General features: G+C 41.9%; 2 protein-coding genes across 3 annotated transcripts; one reads left to right on the top strand and one right to left on the bottom strand.

Annotated features, from left to right (window-relative positions):
- Positions 1-3,048: 3,048 nt before the first annotated feature.
- Positions 3,049-5,741, top strand: LOC117535898. 2 transcript variants are annotated; one of them, XM_034200551.1, is made up of 3 exons: positions 3,049-3,252; positions 4,378-4,454; positions 4,572-5,741. In XM_034200551.1, exons 1-3 carry the CDS (start codon positions 3,157-3,159, stop codon positions 5,392-5,394), a joined length of 996 nt encoding a protein of 331 aa, XP_034056442.1. In that variant the 5' UTR covers positions 3,049-3,156; the 3' UTR covers positions 5,395-5,741. The 2 variants fall into 2 exon arrangements, with proteins under 2 accessions (XP_034056442.1, XP_034056443.1); XM_034200552.1 differs by lacking the exon at positions 3,049-3,252 and adding an exon at positions 3,799-4,291.
- A 53-nt stretch (positions 5,742-5,794) lies between these two features.
- LOC117535899 lies at positions 5,795-8,196 on the bottom strand. Its single transcript, XM_034200553.1, has 3 exons — positions 7,612-8,196; positions 6,866-7,001; positions 5,795-6,659 (listed from the first exon to the last, which is right to left on the bottom strand). Exons 1-3 carry the CDS (start codon positions 7,974-7,976, stop codon positions 6,363-6,365), a joined length of 798 nt encoding a protein of 265 aa, XP_034056444.1. The 5' UTR covers positions 7,977-8,196; the 3' UTR covers positions 5,795-6,362.
- Between the last annotated feature and the right edge of the window lie 12,458 nt (positions 8,197-20,654).

Consider the following 20,654-nt stretch of genomic DNA (forward strand, 5'->3'; position numbering starts at 1 on the left):
GTCGGGGGACATCTTAGTTCTTCCTTCTCTCTGTCTATACCTGTGTACTCTCATGTTCCGATTAACCCAGCTTCCCCAAATGTCTTTCTTTTTGGTAGGGATGCTCCGATCGCCAATTTCGGGGCCGATTGCCGATCGCCGGAATCAGTATCGGCCGATACCGATCGCCGATCCGATCGAGTGGGCGGGGCCTAAATGGAAGATTTAAACATCACTTTAAATCTTCCATTTAAAGTGATGTTTAAAACTCAGTTAATGACGCTCATTCACTGGAGCTTCCACAAACAACAATCAACTTAATTATTACATTCAAATGATGTACATTATTCAAGTTTACATTCACTTTGGATAATAACACGGGAGAAATTAGCGGAAGCGCTCTCTTTTCCTCTCTCCCTCTCTCTCTCCCTCTCCTGACAGCCTGTCAGTATCTCATGCAGCTCACTGATCCAGCTTGTTCCAGAGGTAGATAAAATAGCTAAGTGTGTTAGGTCTAACTCTTACGGTACGTCCACACGGCAGCTTTTCAAAAATCTTGAAAATCCTGGAGCTGGGCGTGTCTGAAAGCTTGGGGATTTTTTGCGAGCAATGCGACCAACAACCAATCACATGAATCTCCCGCCCCCGACATACAAAGCAAAAAACCCCGGGGATTTTATGCAAGCAATATATATATATATAAACTCCCCAAACAGGCGAAAACTTACCAGTTTCACCCACTGTCTCTGCCACCTCCCTCCATGCCTGGTTCCTCCGGTTTGTATCCCGTTAATAGTTCTGGTCGTAAAGAACCGGGTGATTTGCTACCGTAATTTCTCGTTTGGAATATGAGGAAATAAACTGCGGTCTGGTTCTCCCTGTGTGTGTGTTTCGCTGCGCTTACCGGTCCGGCGGGCGGAGCTGCAGGATTTCTGCTTCACACACGTTGCATACCGCTATTTTACTGTCTTTTTCGGACACCTTAAAATAATGCCAGACCGGTGAAGCCATTTTGGCGAGCTTGTTTTGCCGCACACAGAGAAAAGTGTCATGTATTTTACGTCATGCGATCGGCTCTCGCGATCGGCATGTTTAGAGAGCACCGATCGATCGGTAGAGAGTGAGTATCGGCCGATCTTGATCGGTGACCGATCAATCGGAGCATCCCTACTTTTTGGTGTCTATATACGCTGGGATCCGGAGTCATGGATGATCCTGCGGTCCTGTGTCCTGCATCGCGAGCCCTGGATCTTGAGTCGTGGCTGTGGTCCTGGATCATAGGTCCTGGATGGATATCCTCGTGGATTCATCTTCCTATTATACACACATGCATTTCCAAACATTTGGACTACCTATGTTGCAAATGTATTATCTTTTCAATGTACACACGGCATCTATTGCACGTCTGTCCATCCTGGGAGAGGGATCCCTCCTCTGTTGCTCTCCCTGAGGTTTCTCCCATTTTCCCCTTTAAACTGTAGGTTTTCTCTGGAAGTTTTTCCTTGTACGATGTGAGGGTCTAAGGACAGAGGGTGTCGTATTGTCATACTGATATTCTGTACACACTGTGAAGACCACTGAGACAAATGTAACATTTGTGATATTGGGCTATATAAATAAACATTGATTGATTGATTGACATTGATTGATCCTAAATGGTGACTGATCGGTCTGTCACGCTAATGAGGGCTTCCCTTTCTTCCATCTCATTTCCCCCCACTGTTTATTACTGTATGCTGCTTTTTAAGAGTGTTGCAATAGCAACATAGTCACAATTAATTTGCATAAAAGTTGAATTCAATAATCAAGGTAATTTAAAGCCAATGATACAAATGTGGAGACAAAACATTTTTAAACTGGGTTCATATTCATCCACCATAATAAGCACAAGGTTCTAATGTCAGAAAAAAAAAAAAACATTGACAAAGGTCTTATTATATATAGATTATCTTCCTCTTACTGCTGCTGGACTTTGGTTTGAGCTTTTATGAGACCATATTTGTTGCTTACAAAGCAAGATGATTTGAGAATTGCCGATAGAAGGTCTCCTAATCTATCGTGGAGAGTCCCCTCCTCCTGTTAAGAGTTAGGTCTACTCAACAGTTTTAGAACAAGCTCTGACTTTAACAACAGAGACTGCCGGGTCACATCCTCTCCCCTATTTAAATTAATTCATTGGTCCAAAGTGACAAACAAATGAGGTGCAATCCAAGCCACAGTCAAACTACTTTCAGCCTTCAAACAAATGGATCCATTACTCTAACCCAGTGGCGAGCCGTGACTTTTATACCTAGGCCCTCTGACCCCCCTTCCCTCGGAAAAAAAGAAGAGATATTACGTCACAGCGTATAGGCTACTTCAGCGGAATATAAAAACAGCGCCCCGGGTGCAAAACGCATCAATGACAGCGACCCTCTACCACATAAAACAACATCATTTATATAAACACCTATCATGACAGGGCACCCACAGCCAAGTAACAATTACAAATGAATTAAGTCGGCACGGCGGCCCACATTGAAAATGACTTAGGCCTACCTTTGATGATCAAATCACTTAAACACAAAGTCCATCCTCCTGTCCTTTTGGATGAAGCACTTGATGGCGGATCATGCAGCTGATCCTTTGCCACTCCAGTTTATCATTGTAACTCAATCTTGAAAATGACTCGGTTAATAATTTCGCAACGATGTCATCACTGAAGTGAGCCATCATGAACGAACTTATGCTAATTATAAATCTATCGATCATAAATGTATCGTTTAGATTTATGATTCGAAAATAATAAAAGTAGGATAGATATGTGGATATTATCCGGCTGAACAAAACGTGCATTTATCTAACAGGTTCGTTTTCCACAGACCTTATTTCGAGCTATTTTCCAAAATTCTATGGAGAAATCACATTGGTTTCTGTCGAGGGAATCCGAGCGCAGGTTACTTCCGGGTTTTAGGACGCGTCACTGCACCACTTGCAGAGACCTCACAGCGGGCGGAACTTGTCATAAAGTCCGCAAAAATAGTGCCCGCCCATTTAGAGGGAAGATATGATTGGTCAATAGGGTACATGCACAGTCACTTCCGCATTCTACTCATAGCGGCCGATTCATTTCCTGTTTGAAAATGACGACCTTCTACACCCGCTGCCTACAAGAGCTTCCGAAATTAAAAATGTCAGATGTTCATCGGATTTGCCGGACGACTAAAGCCCCAGCCAGCAAACTCGATAAAGGCTTCAAATTATATGCTGCGTCATATATACACAACTATGAAGGTAAGAAGGTAACCGGTACTAACCAGCTAGTTTATGCTCCGGGTTACGCTAACATTAGCTGTAAAAAGCTAGGTAACGCCAGAGCCTACTATTATTATTATTATTATACTACTACTATAGTAGACTACTATAGGGCTCTGGGTAACGCTATGTACTGTTTCTGGTGTTAATTCTTTAAAACATTAGCCATTTTGCTAACAAATACTATCGTTTAATAGCCTTATAGCCTAGCCAAGGTTATCTTGTTGTTAGCCACACTGCATAATGGTATCAGCTTTTGTAAAGCAATGTTGCCATAGATGTGTTGACGTGAGTATAGATCTAACGCTGTTGCTCTGTTTTTCTTCATTCAGTGTCCAATAAAGACAGGCTGACAGGGCAGGTCAGCGTGAGAGCCTTGTGCTACAGGTCAATGCGGAAGAGTGAGACAGCACACAGTTTGAGTGTAGGCAGGCAGCATTGACACTGTTCCCCCCTGTTTATTGAGTTTCAGTTCAGTTAAACATTAGTTTACCTTAAGGGAATCTCAAAAGTGTCCTACTTCTCCCTGCTTTATCACAGCTGATTGGTCAGATATTATTACATTGATTATGGATGTGTAAGTTTGGGGGTTCAAATATATAGTAAAAACTGCTTTAATACAATTTTCAAGGCATCTTAGTTTCCAAAGAAAGTTCATTGTGGTATTGTAGGGTAAGAGGGTAACACTAAGCATTCAGGAATACATGCTTCTTCTAGGATAATGGGTCAGTAAAAATAACCAATAATTCTACTCATAATAACCTCCTGGCTCATAGTAACAAGTGAGGTTACTAATCACTAGTATTTCTTCTCTCTTTTTTAGATAACGCTTCATGATTCATCACCAGTGGTGCTCACGCACAACCAGTGCTCCTGTGTTGCAGGAACTGTTTTGTGCAATCACACAGTAGCATTGCTGTTCCAAACAGCACACTACACTGAACTGAACATGCCAGTTGTGCCACCTGTGCATAGCTGTACTGAATCGGAACAGCAATGGCACAAGCCTCGAACAATGGTAATTTCAATGAGGTTCAAATACTTGTAATCTTTCAGTTTTTGTTTTAAAGTGACTCAACGAACAGTAATTGTCTTTTCCTTAAGGGTGTGAAGCCAGGGCCCATCAACTCCATGGTCTTCACCAAGCCTGTACCAAATAGGATGGTGCAGACTGGAGTAAGGTAATTTTAGCTGGAAAATTGTGTTTCCTGTGTTTTTAAAATTCATAATTCTGGTGCTGTATTCCTAACCTTTATTGTCACATTAATGTGCTATATTGTCTTTGCCATTCTTTGTAGGAGTGGATTCTACAGAGGCATGGTGGGGCCATTACCAGATCCCTGCCTGTTCAGAGTTACGGAGGCATACTCAGCATTCAGCATTGAAGACAGGCCGCTTGTGACCACAATGAACATGAGACCTGACAAGCCCCTTGTGGAAAGTGCCTTCGGGATTGTGCAGGAGGGCAGTGTTCTGTCCTATCAGATGCCTGCTTTGACGTCTCGGTACACCACACTTCACACTGACACACCACCAACACCCCACTTGCCCATAGAGGGGTATGTGATCTTGCCATGTGATTTACCGCTGGTGTGCTCAGAAGAGGAGCAACTACATATGAACAGCTTATCTGTTGATTTGGAAATGTCTCACAAAATTGAGGAGGCTACCCGTGAGCAAAGCTCTAGCTCAGAGTGGCATCTGCTCCGCAAACCCAGGGTTACTGCCTCTAGGTTTAGAGAGATTTGTCACGTCAGAGGTGAGAGAGCTCTGCTAACTCTCTTGCAGAGCGAATACTCAAAGGTACAAGGCAGAAATGAGAAGAGGTGCCGAGATGGAGCCCACAGTAGACTGGCAAACGTGAACTACTCCCCTTGTGGCCTTGTCATTCACCCCTCTACGCCCTGGCTTGGTGCCTCCCCTGATGGAGTTGTTTTTGACCCAACAGAATATCCCCAATTTGGCCTTGTTGAATTCAAATGTCCCAATGTCCCAAATTATGTCGACTGCAAATATGTGCAGATGGAATGTGGCTCCCCTAAACTCAAGAAAAGCCATGCCTATTACTGGCAAGTACAAGTCAACTTCTTGTATCTGGGATGCAGTGGTGTGATTTTGTAGTGTGGGCACAAGAGGACTACCTGGTGCAAAGAATATACACAGATCCAGAAGTGCAAAGAGCAATCAGAGAAAAAGTAGACTTTTTTTTTTCTTACACATACATGCCGAAGTACCTGTCATTAAAAAAGTAGTGGGCACTGTAGCCATTGTTAACTCTGTAAGCAGTTAGCTGCTAGACCCTGGCTCAGCCGTCATTGTTTTTAGGAGGCAATCCCTCAATCATGTGTTCTGAATGACAACAAAATGTGATTTCAATATTTTGTTTTTGATATATATTGTTTGTCACATTTCCTATATGTAAATAAATATACAATTGTATTTAAAAAGACAATAAAGTGAAGTGATTTGTGTAATGAATAGTAAATCAGTGCATTTGTAAGAAATCATCAACGCATTGTAATTTGCTATTTACCATTTATTCAAACAAAACACTAGCGTGTGTCAGGCAACACGGGATTACGGTGTGCTCACCCAGCTTAATCACAGCTACCTGCACAGGTGTCATCATCTTGTCTTATTTCACCCATTTCTTGACCAGTGCTTTGTTCTGATAGTTTGACAGCATACATGCTACTGCAAACAGTTGGTTGATGTTGTAGGCATGGGACAGGAGGATGACACCATCAAAAAGTTTGTTCTCTTTTATCCTCCTAATGACACGCTCCACATGAACCCTCAGTCTGGCAATGGCCTGTGTCTCCCTCACCTGATAGGCTGGCATTTGCTTCTGCTTTGACAGAAAAGGTGGGCAGTACACCTTGCATTTGCAGCAATCGCTGATCAGGAAGCCCTTATCTACCATCACTGCCATGTTTTCAGTCAACAACGCAGCTATTCCAGATTGTTTGAAAATCTCCTTGTCGCTGACAGAACCACCATACAGACTGGAAACAAATGTCACTGCGCCATGTGGGGCTATGCCAACCAGGGCTTTCATGGTGCAGTGAGATTTGTATGTAGAATACATTTCACTTTGGAGGAGGAGTGAGGATGGTGTTTGACACCTCAGCTCTGTGCAATCCAGGATCACCTGTGTGTCTGGGAAATCTTTGAATGCCTCTGGGAGGTGGGCTTGAACTTCTGCAGGTGTAAGCCAGATGCACTGTGACCTCAATAAAGTTGTAAGAAAACTCATCCATGTTGCAATGATGGGGCTCACAGTGGACTGGTGTACGTTGAAGCGGTTTGCAAGGTCTCTCTTTCAAACCCACCGACAGGAAGCAGAGAAAAAGGAAGAACTCGTCAATTGGCTGAAGCAGCTGTCTCTGGAAGATAAACAAAAAAAGGGTACTATATTAATGTCATGAGTGTAGCACACCATGGGAAAAACATTAAGTTGTTTTAGTTCTCTGAGGTATTCAAAAAGGATTGAGTACTATAGCCTTTTAGCCTACACGAAAGCAATGAAATGTTGGAGAAACATTTTCCCTTCAGTTTGTTTAGATTGTGTGTTAAAAGAAACGTAGCCTACCGTTGATGGACATGCGTGTGTAACCACTTCTTCATTCCTCTTGGCAGCTGATATCGCTCTTGTAACACGAACCATTTTATAAATGGAAGGCTCAATCAAAAACCAGAAGGCCATCAGGTGGTTATAGCTCGGGAATCTGTACACAAAAGACACATGTCAGTCATTAATTGACTCGTTAACTGTAACACATGGGCTAATGCTTTCCTCTTGTTTGCTATAATACATTACAATTCAAATAGACTGATTAAGAAGGCACTTGGTGCAGGTATAGTAATATACAGCAGTAACATGTAACAACTACATTAAAGCAGCAGTAATAATAATCTAAAACATACAGGGAACATTTTACACAGAATGACTACTTTTACTCTTCATTCTTAAGTGTGCAACTGGGAGAAATGCAGTGGATATTGACATGTACTTTTACTTTGGTAAGGTTTTGAAGATTTCCACTTGTAGTAAAGTATTATCAGTATGTTGTTAGTATTAGTATGTTTTACTCCACCACATTTAGTTAACCTTCATAGTTTCTAGTTACTTATGAAAACACATGATTTATGATTCTACATGTTCAGTTCAGGAGTATTTTCAAACCATAGTATTTGTACTTATACTTCAGTTAAGTTGAGTAGCCTACTTATTCCAACACTGCATGCAAATAGTCAGCAGTCAAACGGCAGGTAAACAGGATTCTTTATAAGCTAACCCATCTCAGAAACTTGGATAGAATTTAGCCAAAACATTACCTGGTATAGAATCGGATGTTGTCGTCGGAGCCAGCAAACCGCTGTAAGCAAAACTCTCGCTGGACTCTTAACTCCTGCAGTTGCTTCTGCAGATCCTCCAATGTTTTGGAGTTGTCTTCTGTAGCTTGAGAGGACATGTCCAGTGAAGCTGGTTCAGGGGTTGAGCAGTAATCATGGTCACGGACATCGATGTGCTCTTCCTGCTCCTCCCGAGAGACTGGTTCAGTGGGCCGCTCCCTTCTCTCCCAAACACTAGCCCGCGGTGTTTGAGCAGTGAAGTGATTCCACTCAAACAGAGTTGGGACAGCACCTTTCACAAGCCTCCTACGGCCATCAAGGGTTTTTGGCTCTATTAGTTGATCCATAGCGAAGTGACGACTGCAGACCTTGGAGTGAGAGGAGATTGTAAAGTTATCGCGTCGTATTTTAACCAGCCACTGTCTTCGCAGCTCGAGTTCGGTCGGAAAGCCATGGAAACTTAGGACGCCGTTGAATTTAGCTGACGCCGTACAAAGTGGGACACAGCAGTGCTCGGAGTAGTTCTTTACTTGTCTTTGCAAATGCTCCGTTTTGAAAAATCTTCCGTCGACTCATATTTAAACCACAGATTTAAACAGTAAAACATTTGTGGACGCTCAGCTACGCAGACCAGAAGCAACCCGGAAGCGTCCGAGCAGTATAACGGCTAAGGCGGAAGTACGTCTCAGACCCTAGTGCATGTAGCCTATCGTACTGTCATTTGACATTACTCTCTAATTGAGTTACTATAGCGGGCCCTCTGTGAATGTAGAGAGGGACCAACAAGCTCTCCCGTCTTCACATAACTCGCAGAGACGGCATTTAACCCTTCACATTCCAACAGAAACTGAACAGGCAGATTCGAATGATTTATTTCTTTAGAAATGTTATTTTAATTACAATTAAATCAAGTTATTTTGGTAAAACTAATGAAAAATCTAACAACAAAAAAGATATGAAAGATAATATTTTAAAAAAAAGTTTTTTTTTTTTAATGTTTTCAAATATTATTTTTTAGAATATCTTAGGCCCTCACAGAGGGCCTAGAGGGCCCTGACGGCTCGCCACTGCTCTAACCGCAATGCTTGGCATGTATTTTGCCTGACCAATTACAAAGGAACATAGACATTTTTTAACACAGCGCTGTTTAAAGTCTGAACACCCTGTAAGGCTCTGTAATACGCTCATACAGCATTGAGCAGGGACACAGAAAATGTGGAGAAGGCTAGAGTGGGTTTGATGCCCCTTTCACACCAGCGCTTTTTCAGCTCCGGCTCGGAGCTGGAGCCTGAAAAGCGCCGGGTTTTCCTGTTCACACCGCAGCGGCGCCGGCTCTTAGCTCCGGAATCGGGTTCACTTCCAGCTCCAAAAAATTGTCGGTCTAGAGGCAAGAGCTTCGGAGCTAAGAGGTGGCGTCGCTTACGTCTCTCTTACGTCGAGGCGTGCAGGAAACTAAACCCTCCTCCCCTGAACATGGGTCGACTGTCATGCCTGCCTACAAGCAGTAGTGCTTATAAACACACTTTATAAAGTCAGGCAACACTAACCAGGCTTCGTGTGATTCTGTTTATTTGTACCTTACTTTGACCATCCGTTCACTGTTATTGATCATTGTGGAGAGAGGCAGACGTGTTGTTTTGTATTATAGCAGCTATCGGATGGAATCAATACATGGGCTGCACAGGTTGTCGTGTCCGACTATCACAAGTAGAATCATAATAAAAATACGCCGGTAAAATGTGCCTGTAGAAAACGGTTTATGCCACAATAGGATAGCAATAGCAAGTAGTCAGTTTAGCTTCGGTTGCTATGCTAACATCACCCGTTTTATACCAGAGAAACTTTCATAACAGCATTGTGATACCAAACAGCGTCAATTCAGACTGACACACATTCACTTAGGCTAAGGGGAACTGGGGATATGTATCAGCTGCTTGTGTGAGTCGGACAGTGAATACTTTAGAGCGGCCGCAGCAGTGTGAGCTAACCGGGAGCTAACGGAGGAGAATAAACTCCCGTGGAAGAGCAGCCAGCACTGCTGCAGAAACACATTAATAAACAATGAACCACGGCACCAGGGCCGCCCCTCCCTACAGGCCAATCACGCAGGCTGCATGGGGCCCCGCCTTGCGCAGGGGGCCCCGCCCAGAGGGCCTCAGCTGCTGTACGCAGTTCTCCGCTCAGTTCTCCACGCACCCCCCGCGAGAGTGAGAGGTGAGAAGGGGAGCAGTGAGCACGTGTGTAACCCGACACCGTTGCAATGAATCGACATCTGACCAATCACGGCTTTGATACGGCCACTAGTGCAGGTGAAGAGATGTCGGTGAAAAGACAGTTTCAGTCCGGCACAAGCAAGAGGGGAACAAAACAAAACATGAAGAAACTAGAGCATCTTGAAGGTGGGTTATTGTATGAGTCAAATGTACAACTTGCGAATGTTGTATAAGTCAAATTGCTAATTGCCATATTAAAACATCAGCTGCAATTCACGACATGAAGAAGGCAGTCTCTGCAGAGCATATAGGCTAATGGAGATGCAGTTATTTCCAGCATTCTTTATTTACCATTCATTCAAGTATGTGATGCCTTTTATCTGCTAATGTACAGGAGGAAGAGAGATACACTGTCTGTCTACTTGGCTTACATAACAGTTAAAGTTTACAGCCTAAAAAAACATGGAGCATTCTTTCCCCTTTTATTAATGTTTATGTCAATTTGCACATTTCATGGTGACGCTCAGCCTCTCCCCTTAACTCCTAACAGTCATCATCATGGTGATGCTCAGCCTCTCCCCTTAACTCCTAACAGTCATCATCATGGTGACGCTCAGCCTCTCCCCTTAACTCCTAACAGTCATCATCATGTCAACCACAACACAGAGAAATACTGATAGAAATGTGTGTGCAGTTGTTGACACATTGCTGACAGAGGGAACTATGAATACAGATTTAAGAAATATCAGTTTTTTATTATTATAAAATAATATAGTATTTATATTATTGAATTGATTATGATTATTAGTAGAAGTAGTTTATGTTGAAACTTGTTGTGTGCCGTGTTGGTCAGGACTCCCTGGAAGAAGAGATCTTGTATCTCAATGGGACATTCCTGGATAAATAAAGGATAAATAAAATAAAAAAAATTATTTGCATTAATTATATTTTAATCTTTTTGAGGCTAGTATTTGGCAGGAAATGCAGACGCACCTGTAAACGCATACTGAACGACATACATGCACATTTACCTCACTGTATAAAAAGTAACTGTTGATAATAATAATAATAATAATAATAATAATAAACAGGAATTATATTTGCAAAGTAGCCTACTTTGTTTCCAAAACAAAATGTTTCACTCCTGTCGGTTGGGGGGGGGGGGGGGGGGGCCTCATCTCACAATGTTGCTTGGGGCCCCAAGTTGGCCAGGGGCGGCCCTGCACGGCACCCTGGAGCAAAGTATAAGGTTGGAGAAGTCGTTATTCTGGCTTCATGTGATTAAAAGCAACACGATCATCGACCCGACGCAGTTGTTGTTGTTGTTGTGAGCGCCGTAACGCCGTTGGGGAGCAAATCAGCATGTAAACGGTGACGTCATGCCGCAGCAGCGGCAGCACCAGTCGGGTGCTGGGCGGTGTGAACAGAGCGGGAGCAGAAAAGGGAAACCGGAGCTGAACCAGAAAAGCTCCCGCTCGGAGCTAGAAAGGGAAAAGCGCTGGTGTGAAAGCTGCATGAGTGAAAACATCACAACACATGTGGCAGAGTTTGTATTTGCCATCAAAATGATTTGATGTAGCGCAGCAGAAATGAAAAAATAAGCATTTTTGTTATGATTGATCAACTTCTATAACAATCAAAGAGGCATACTGCTTAATTCCTTACCAGGCACATAAATCAATACTGAAACATCTGCATGGTACGGGATCTCTCCTGTGTGAGTGATTGATTTATGATTTGTTTCTCTTCTGGCACTGCTGTTGTTTTTCTCTGCCTGTAATCTGTTCAATGTGTCAAAGTCTGTCATATTATTCAAGACTGTTAACAAGGCTTTGATGGATCTGTGTCACAACGGTCTGAAGTGTGAACATTAATGGGGAAGGGGGAGGGGGGAATCTTAATAAGTCTATCCAGAGCCATATAATAGAAGAGTTATGACATCTCCGTTCACTCCAATGGACCACTTTTTTACAGCAATGGCGGATCGTGGAGCCTCTCAATCGTTCCCCGGAAGTTAGCGCCAAGGCTAGCAGAGCTGTGGAGTTGCAGCATAATAGATCGTTCGTGACGGACTTTTAAAGGTAAGAAGAAGTTTAAAGATTTATATTGCGGATATTATCAGTACATCTGATTCAATTGAACATGTGTATTAAAGGATGTCAGTGGATTATCCCTAAATTAGTAGATTTAGGGAACGTTTACAGATAACAGATCAAGCTAGGATACCGAAGCAAGTTAGCAACACACGTTGAACAGCCTTTTAATTGTAAATTCCGTTCTCTTAATGTCTATTTGGTCCAACGTTGTTGAATTAGAGAAGAGGGGCTTCTAAACGGGATTGTATGCGGGGGTGGAGGGAGTTAAATATTAGATAAATATAACTTTGGTGCGTGTAAGAGTGAGTGTTTTTAGCAGAGCCATATTGTGTCCTTGTGATTATGTTGATTATTACCTGTGTGTATAATGTTGCAGCTCAGCTGATTTTGGATTGATGGCAAAGGGAGAGGAACTTAAGTGAGAGTGAACACACAAGGTAAGTTTAATACTACTGTTTTATATAAGTAAGCATACTAAACATGTATTGTATCACTGTATTATATAAGTAATCGTGTTAGTAACCTACTGTATGGCAGGTGGAGGGGCAGTGATGTTACAGGTGGAGGAGCAAAACTGCAAGACTGCAAACTCACAAGACAGAGAAATCAAAGTTTGTTCTCCAGAGAAGAGGTTGATTTCACTTCAATTTTTTCATATTTTCTAAAGATGTGGAAATGGCACAAAAAAAACTTGAGAGCTGTAACCAAGACAACTGTAACAACATGAGTAGACAGCCACCAAGGTTTTTCAAGTCCCTCTCTTACTCCATTTTGCCAACCCAAACTTCCAGGTACATGACGGGACACCTTGCTTGTTTTTGTTGTTTGTGCTCCTCTGGCAGGTGGAGGGCAGTGATCCCTTCCCTTCTTCCCTCAATCTTTGAGACTAATGTAAGTAGAAGACATGGCACTGTAAATGTTCGAACATTTGAAATATTATACCACTTAAAAATAAGAAATATTACTTTTGTTACTAAGAGTTCATACTTATTATACCTGTGTCACCTTTCACACTATAGCTGTGATCATGAGCTATGGGCTTTGTAGATACAGGTCCCGGGGTGAATCGTGGTGCAGGGGCCCTTCTCTTTTTGACCACAGGGCGATGCACGAAGATGGTGGGTATAGCCTCTGCTCTCAGCCTAGTCTTGCCCTTTTTTGTCTTGACAAACTGGTCTGCATCAAAATGTGCCTGCGGAGTGACTTGAGGTTACTTCACACACAGAACAACTCAGTTTTGTCTGCCCACATACATATTCCATAGTGGTTGAATACACAGTATTAGGAAACACTTTATACTTACTGGACATGTTATACTCATTACATACTGTATATACAATATGACCAAGAATGTGAGACAACTTTATAGAAATTCATATCACATATGTTACTGATGCCATTTGTCATACTTTATTAAACTCACAAATAATAAAGTTCCATAACTTCAGTTGGGAACAAAGACCACACCTTATCTCCCCAAGGCAATTTCCCATCCAATAGGTGTGCTATATAGGTGTGTATAACCCTTTCTCCTGTCTGTTTATCCCTCTTTCAGCACAAGAACCAGAGGGGGATTCAATGGAGCCTGAATACCTGCACTGAGACCCTCACCCTGCACCCTGAGTCTCAACTCTCAGTGTTTTTCAAGCCTTTCCCTGTTTTTTGTATTAAACAAAACATTAAGCTTTCCCAATGGTGTGGTTTTCGTTTTGTGAAAAAGTGCAAATGCAGTGTTTTGTATATAAATCACATATTTGTTTGCTGTTGGTCGTGAAATTGCTCCTGCTTCCTCCGCTCTGTGTCAGTGGGGAAGCTGTACATTCGTACTCCTTTCTCTGAGCGATTGGAGCATCCCCAGGCAGCACAGCAAACCATGGTGGCGACTAGGAGGCAGCACAGCACACCAGGACAACAAGGAGGAAAAGGCACAGACAAACTGCATGATATGCTATTCAATGTTTATTGAATTCCATGTATTTGCAATGGATGTTCCTAAAACAACACATTTAACATCATCATCATGCTGCTGCTAGTCATATAGTCCTTTGATAGTCACCTGTCGGTCTCCTGTCCTTTCTGAAAGCCATAAAGATGACATTAGTCATTTAGATAACTTGTGTCCTCAATTACCATGGTTACTGAAACTACCATGAATTTAAGAAAATGGTAGACATTAATCTAATCTGAATTTTAAAGCATTACTTTAGATCCCCTCCCTCTAAATATATCAATAAACATTAGAAAGTGATGCTCCTGACTACCATACAAGTTTAAGAAGATAATATTGGTTTTAAAGAATTCAAAGCTATAAATAAACAGCAACAGGCTCTTTAACCAAGGCACTGTTAGCCTAACATGTAAACTAGTTGTTCAAACTAATCCTAATATTATCACTTAATATTAGCAAATTATATTTTATTTTTTAAAACATATTGATGTAAATACATACACATATCGATTTGTTGTATAAATATTGCAAATCAAAACCTTTATTCACTAATAATTACCAAAAATCGTAGTTCTATCTCCTGTTATCAATGCATTCACATTGCCCGCCATGAACTTCCGGGGAACGATCCTCTTCTACATGAACCACGTGACGATAACCGTTTTTGGACTTCCGTTGTCGTAACTCTTCTATTATATGGCTCTGAGTCTATCCATCAGAACCTGACCTCAATGTGTCTTTATGGTTTCCAACACAAGGTTGAAGTTAACCTCCCTTTGCTTTGTTTTTGCTGCCTGTAAATACAACTCTGCATAGAAAGCCATGAAGCATCTCTAAATACTGTATGTATGGTGAGAGCACATAGTGGAATATTTGCTGTCAGCACTTTTTAATATTTTCAAATTAACACAATAAATCCCAGATTGATAGAATGGAAACAAAAAGACAATAAGATCAATAGAAGATCTTAGCGACCGTACAAGTAAATATTAAATTAACACGGTTATCAGTGTAAGTAAGGAAACAGCATTTCACTCAATTATTTTAAACCTTACTTATTCACTTTTAACGTTTTGTTTTGGAAGTGTCCATGGTTTGCAAAGCACAATAGGAGCAGAAGGGTCTCACGCAGGGCATACGCAGGAATCATCACGGGTGATTAACATGGCGCAGGAGCTAAATTACCATTTTTAAATCTTGTGACTCAACAACACTAGACGCTGCTGTTGCATGTTATTGGTTGCCCTGTTTTTTTTTCAGTTTTAGATACAAAAGTCAGATATCAGTCCAAAATATCAGCATGACAACACATCAGTCTAACAAACAGGTTTCATCAGATACTCTCTCAGATGATCAAACACTCTCTGCGAGCCGCTGGTCACTGAATGTGCCACCATACAGCTGGGGAGTGTTCAAAGGCTCTCAGGTAGGTAGGCAGGTGAGGCATGCAGGCTGCGGCCGGACGCTCTCATCCAAATACCCAAACAGACACACAGCCTCACACAAGTGGCACATTCCTTGTATGACATAGTGCTGCCCAAATAAGGGGCTCAGGTGTTTCTCCCTTTGTAGTTTCACAATCACTAAGAAGGAGACAGAAAGTGAGTGAGACAGAAAGAGAAAGCGAGGAGCGGGATGTGATGTTTTCTTTTTCCTGCCCCGTCTGTGAAACCATATCCCTCTTTCATTGTGTCAGTAGCCCTTTTGTGTACGTTGCTGATGAGGCCCCTTTGACACTAAAGAGGTTATGCAGCCGATACCCGACTCCCATTGAAGACACTTTTCTCTCAAACACATGGACACACATACATGCACGCATCCCTCTTTTCTTCAGTTTTCTTACACACAAGCCTCTGTCTCTCAGTTTCTTCCTTTCTTCTTTGTTCCCTCAGTCTTTTAATCACTTCTCTGCCATCCTAACACAGATACACAGGTCACACCACAAAAAGATACCACAGGAGAAGTGTTGGAAAACACTTACATCACCGCTGAGAGGGGGAAAGGGAGGGAGAGAAGAGTGGGAGTGTGGTGGGAGATATATATTTTCTCTTCTACACATCTGCTACCATCTGCATGTCCTTTTCTCTGGTTGCTGCCTCTTGTTTTCATTATTCCTTCTCTTCACCCTTGAGTGATATCGTGGTATTGAAAGACCTATGGCTTCTTTTCAGTCGCCTTGATTGAAGCATATTTCAGTCGTTAATGAAAATGAGTAAACTTTCATCACCTTGAGACGTAAACTCGCTAACCATCCCCACTACTCAGGACACATACTAGGTCAGATGTATTAAGCTCCACTCCAGACTCCTGGAGGTTTTTCCCGTGATTCACAGAAAGTGCTGGAGTTCCCCTTGGATAAAACACACCTCAGATGATGGACCGAAGTGGCCACCATGTCCAAACATACACTGGGTGTGTTTAAGTGCGCTGGGGTAGGTATGAATTTGAAACAAAAGGAAGTAATATGTGTGTCTGTTTGAACTACAATTAATGCTTCACTGTTGAATACTTCAATCATTCCAGTTTACAATCATGTCGGTCCTTAATGGAATTTCTTCATCATTTAATCCAGTGTTTCTCAAACTTTTTCATACCAAGGACCACTTAACCAATAAAAAAACACTCGCGGACCACCTAACTCCACAAATATAAAAAAACACATCGTTTTTCTAGAACAGATTACAAATTGGCCTGAAAATGGTACAAAACAAGTGGGCAACATGGGTGTGATGAAGGTGTTGTCGCTGGGCCCTATATCATGCAAATCGAAAGTGAACTACTTAAGGCTCGCTCACATTGCGGAGGATATACCCGCGAGGCAGTGCGGAAAACTGAAATGTATTTATTTATTTCAAATGTGGAAATCCGTTTACCAATATACTCACGGACCTCCCAGTGGTCCGCGGACCACACTTTGAGAAGACACTGATGTGTAAAAGATATTTATTTAGACTCTGTTTAAGTTGTACTTATTAGGCAATACATTTGTTTACATTATGGCCCCAATACTGTGTCAAATAAGAAATAATCCCTTAAGGTGTGCCTAACATATGATGCGATAACAAGATTGAAAGAAAAAATAAGCAGTGAAAGCATGACGACATTTGACACAACTCCTTTACTCTATGTGATTGTGTGCGTGACATTGAAAATGTTAGAACACAATACAACATTACCCACTGATTTTATTTGGTTTTAATAAGGTGGGGTAGTGGGGTACTTTGGAGAAACCAGCTCGAGTGCGCTAGAATTTGAAAATACACAGCCAGAAAAAATCTGCCACTTACTTACAGAGCCCCTCCTCCAACACACACGAACGCGCACATGACCAATGAGGGCACGAGTTAAATTTGTGCACGAGATGGAAGGCTGACAGGCAGGTAGGCCGTCCAGCTATTTTAGCCGGGCCGGCTGAAATGATTGGTCGTGCTTTTTTGTCAAAGCACTTAAGATATTCATTGCTATCGGGATGTTAAGAGCATTCCATGGAATATAAGAGAAAGTGTATCTCGAGCCGGTTTCTCAAACTTACCTACCCCACCTTTAAACAACAGCAAATCTTCTCTCAACGCATCTCTCTCTGTCGCTCATCCACATATTTTAACTAGTGGTATAATAGATCATTTGTGCAACTCAAAATATGTAATCTCCATCTTTCATGACTTAGGGAGCAGCCAGATGCAGAAACATCATAATTAATTGTTGAGGTTCTACACAGAGTCGGGTGTAACGCGTCACAGCGTTGTCGGTAACGGAGTAGTGTAACGCGCTACTTTTATAATTCAGTAATCACACTACAGTTACTAATATTGCCCCGACACGCGTTACTTCGTTACTTACTAAAATCAGTCATAATCAAACTGACAGACGAGAGGGGTTTCCGCCGCAGGTTTATATGTACGTAATCTGCGCGTCCACATCTCCACGTGCAGTGCTGCATAAACATGGCTGAGTCAGCGATAACTTTCGAGGGGTGAGGTATGCCCATTATTTTGAGTTCGTCCGAAGAATAGACAGGAATGTGACGGTGAGGTGCAAACTGTGTCCAGGCCAGAAGCTGTTATCCACTGCTGTAAACACCACGTCAAACCTCAACAAACACCTGCAAAGAACACATGCTAAGGTGAAGCTACCGCACACGCTATTTGTTGTTTGTTTATATCACGCAGTCTGTTCTTCTTCTCTGTCTTCCGGTTGTTGCCTGTTTTGAATGACAAATACACACTACCGCCGCCTGCTGGTAAGGAGAGTTATTGCCACTCACGCATGCGCAGTTCGTACGTGCTCGGCGAGTAAAGTAACGAGTAAAGTAACCAGTTACTTTATGTAGCGAGTAACGAAGTAGTGTAATATATTACTTTTTTTTAAAGTAATATGTAATATATTACATTTTTTTAGTAACGACCCCATCTCTGGTTCTACATATGTTTCATTTTAATCAACCCATTAAAAAGAATGCCCAAAAAAGGCATTTTTTATAGGGTGCAAATATAAAAGCATTCTGTTGCCAAGTCCATCCCCGGCCATATACTAAATCTGTAGGCTTAGACTTAATCCACAGCCGGCAAAACACAGGTCCATAAAAGGCTTGAAAGTAAACATCAAGTGAACCTTCTCAATTTAAAGTGATTGAGGTCATTTCTGGACAACTCCACAAGACACTTGTATCTAAACTGACAAAAAACGAAAGAGAAAAGCTTACAGTGCAATACAGAGCCTCCTGTTGATAGAACAGCCACTGACAGCTGGAACTGTCTATGAGCGCCTGTGTAAACAGATACATCTTAAATACAGTGTGCGATTGTGCGGGGACTTGGCATCAGATCATCCAGGATCAATAAACATTCAAACAGACCAATGACATGGACTGTTTCAAAAATTTACAAAATAGACCAGATGGACCACTAAAGCAATTACTAATGATATCTTTCTCTCTTTACACCCAGAGAGCTGTTCTAGGTCACAAACTACCTCCCTATATGATCCGTTTTAAAACCAAACTGGCCACGGTTCAGTCAGTTGGTTTGTATGCAGTCTCAGATATCCCATATGCCTGTGAATGATTTAAACCTTTATTCTATAATATAAAAAGAAAGTATGTTTTCTCCCATGAAACAACACAAAGCAGTTGGGCAAATATTGAAAACACATTTAGCATGGAATACATCCTTGTTGAACCACAAATACTTCTGGTTTACATATATTCATCTTGTGTCAGCTAACAGGGCACCTACAGTGCATACCTTACACCAGTGGTTCTCAAATGGGGGTACGCGGACCCCTAGGGGTATGTTGGAGTACTGCAGGGGGTACGTGAGATTTATTTTATGTTAATGAAAAAAAACATTATTTTTTTATTTTGTATTTATTCTACTAAAATCATACAAAAACAAATACGTATAATTCATACACACATGCATTTACACAAACTACTAATAGTAGTTTAACTACTTAATTCAAAGGTTTAAAGTAATTCTGGATAATAAAATGGGAAAAATAAACGGGGTGCTCTCTTTTCCTCTCCCTCTCCTGACAGCCCGTCAGTCTCGTGCAGCTCGCTGAACCTCTAATAAGTGACCGACAGTAAAAAATAAATATATTTATAACTAGTTTAGCTAGTTCCAGAGTAGATAAACTAGCTAAGTGTGTTAGGTCTAACTCTTAGTGTATTTTTGCTCGGCTCAACGGTCCGTCACAGCAGTGGAGCTGTGATCATGCAGAGCTGCGTGTTCTCCGTCAGCAGCAGCTGATCGGATCTCTGATCTCTCTCTCGCGTCCGGTTAGATTTCACTCGCGTCTATGTCCAAATCTATCAGATCTAGCTAGTTCTAGTTAATTATATGACTGCCTGCTTATCAAAGGACACCTAAACAAACATGTATACGCAGCGATGAAATGCAAGCAACGCGTAACAAAATGTCTCCCATCTGCCAGTTATTTTTCGTTTGAAAGTCAGTAAATGGAGGCATGGGAAAATGTGTAAAATGTTTGCTCTCAGAACGAACATAATATTATGAAAAAATATCCTACCACAGTTGCATAGCAGACATATCTCCAAGGATTTCCATCCCAGTGTTTGTGTCTGACGGCCAGTGAGGCTACATCAGCTTCAGAGGCTTTGAGTGTGATTTCCCTTCATTTGCATAGGCTGGGTTTCCTAACCATTCAGCGTAAATACAATTTGTTTCCTTTTGCATTTCTCTTTGCCCCTACAACTCTCGCCTAGCCACAAGAAAATAACAAACTGATGCTAAGTGGTCTTGGAAGATGTTTCAATAAACATTTTGTTTCTCTGAACTTTATGATGCCTCTGCTTTAATGACACATATGCACAAACATCTGCTGAGATACACACACAGAGAAACCACTCTAAAATGAATCCCGCCTTACTTCAGAGAATATCACATCCACACACACTTCTTACCACTATATTAACCACCCCTTGCCTCTTTTCACCCCCGCCCTAATTTCCCTCTTTTCCCATCCTTCCATCCCGACCTTTCGTCAATTAACAACCAGAGGTTGCGAAGCAGCTGGACAATAAAAGCAGCTTAAAAGGACACACTCCCACGATGTTTACGTTAGCCAGCCTTGAGCAGTAATGAAATTGAACAGTAAAGAGGGCAGTTGTGTTGCTCACTGGCCAGGTTAGTGTGTCTACATTTATCTCTGGCTGTCACAGTCCAAACGATGTGAGGACAGTCAGGGGCAAACGCTGTGTATGTTTGTGTGTGTCTCTATGGGACCGTGTATTCTGGAGAGGCCAGG

Source organism: Gymnodraco acuticeps, unplaced genomic scaffold (assembly GCF_902827175.1).
Source record: "Gymnodraco acuticeps unplaced genomic scaffold, fGymAcu1.1, whole genome shotgun sequence".
Lineage (NCBI taxonomy): Eukaryota > Metazoa > Chordata > Actinopteri > Perciformes > Bathydraconidae > Gymnodraco > Gymnodraco acuticeps.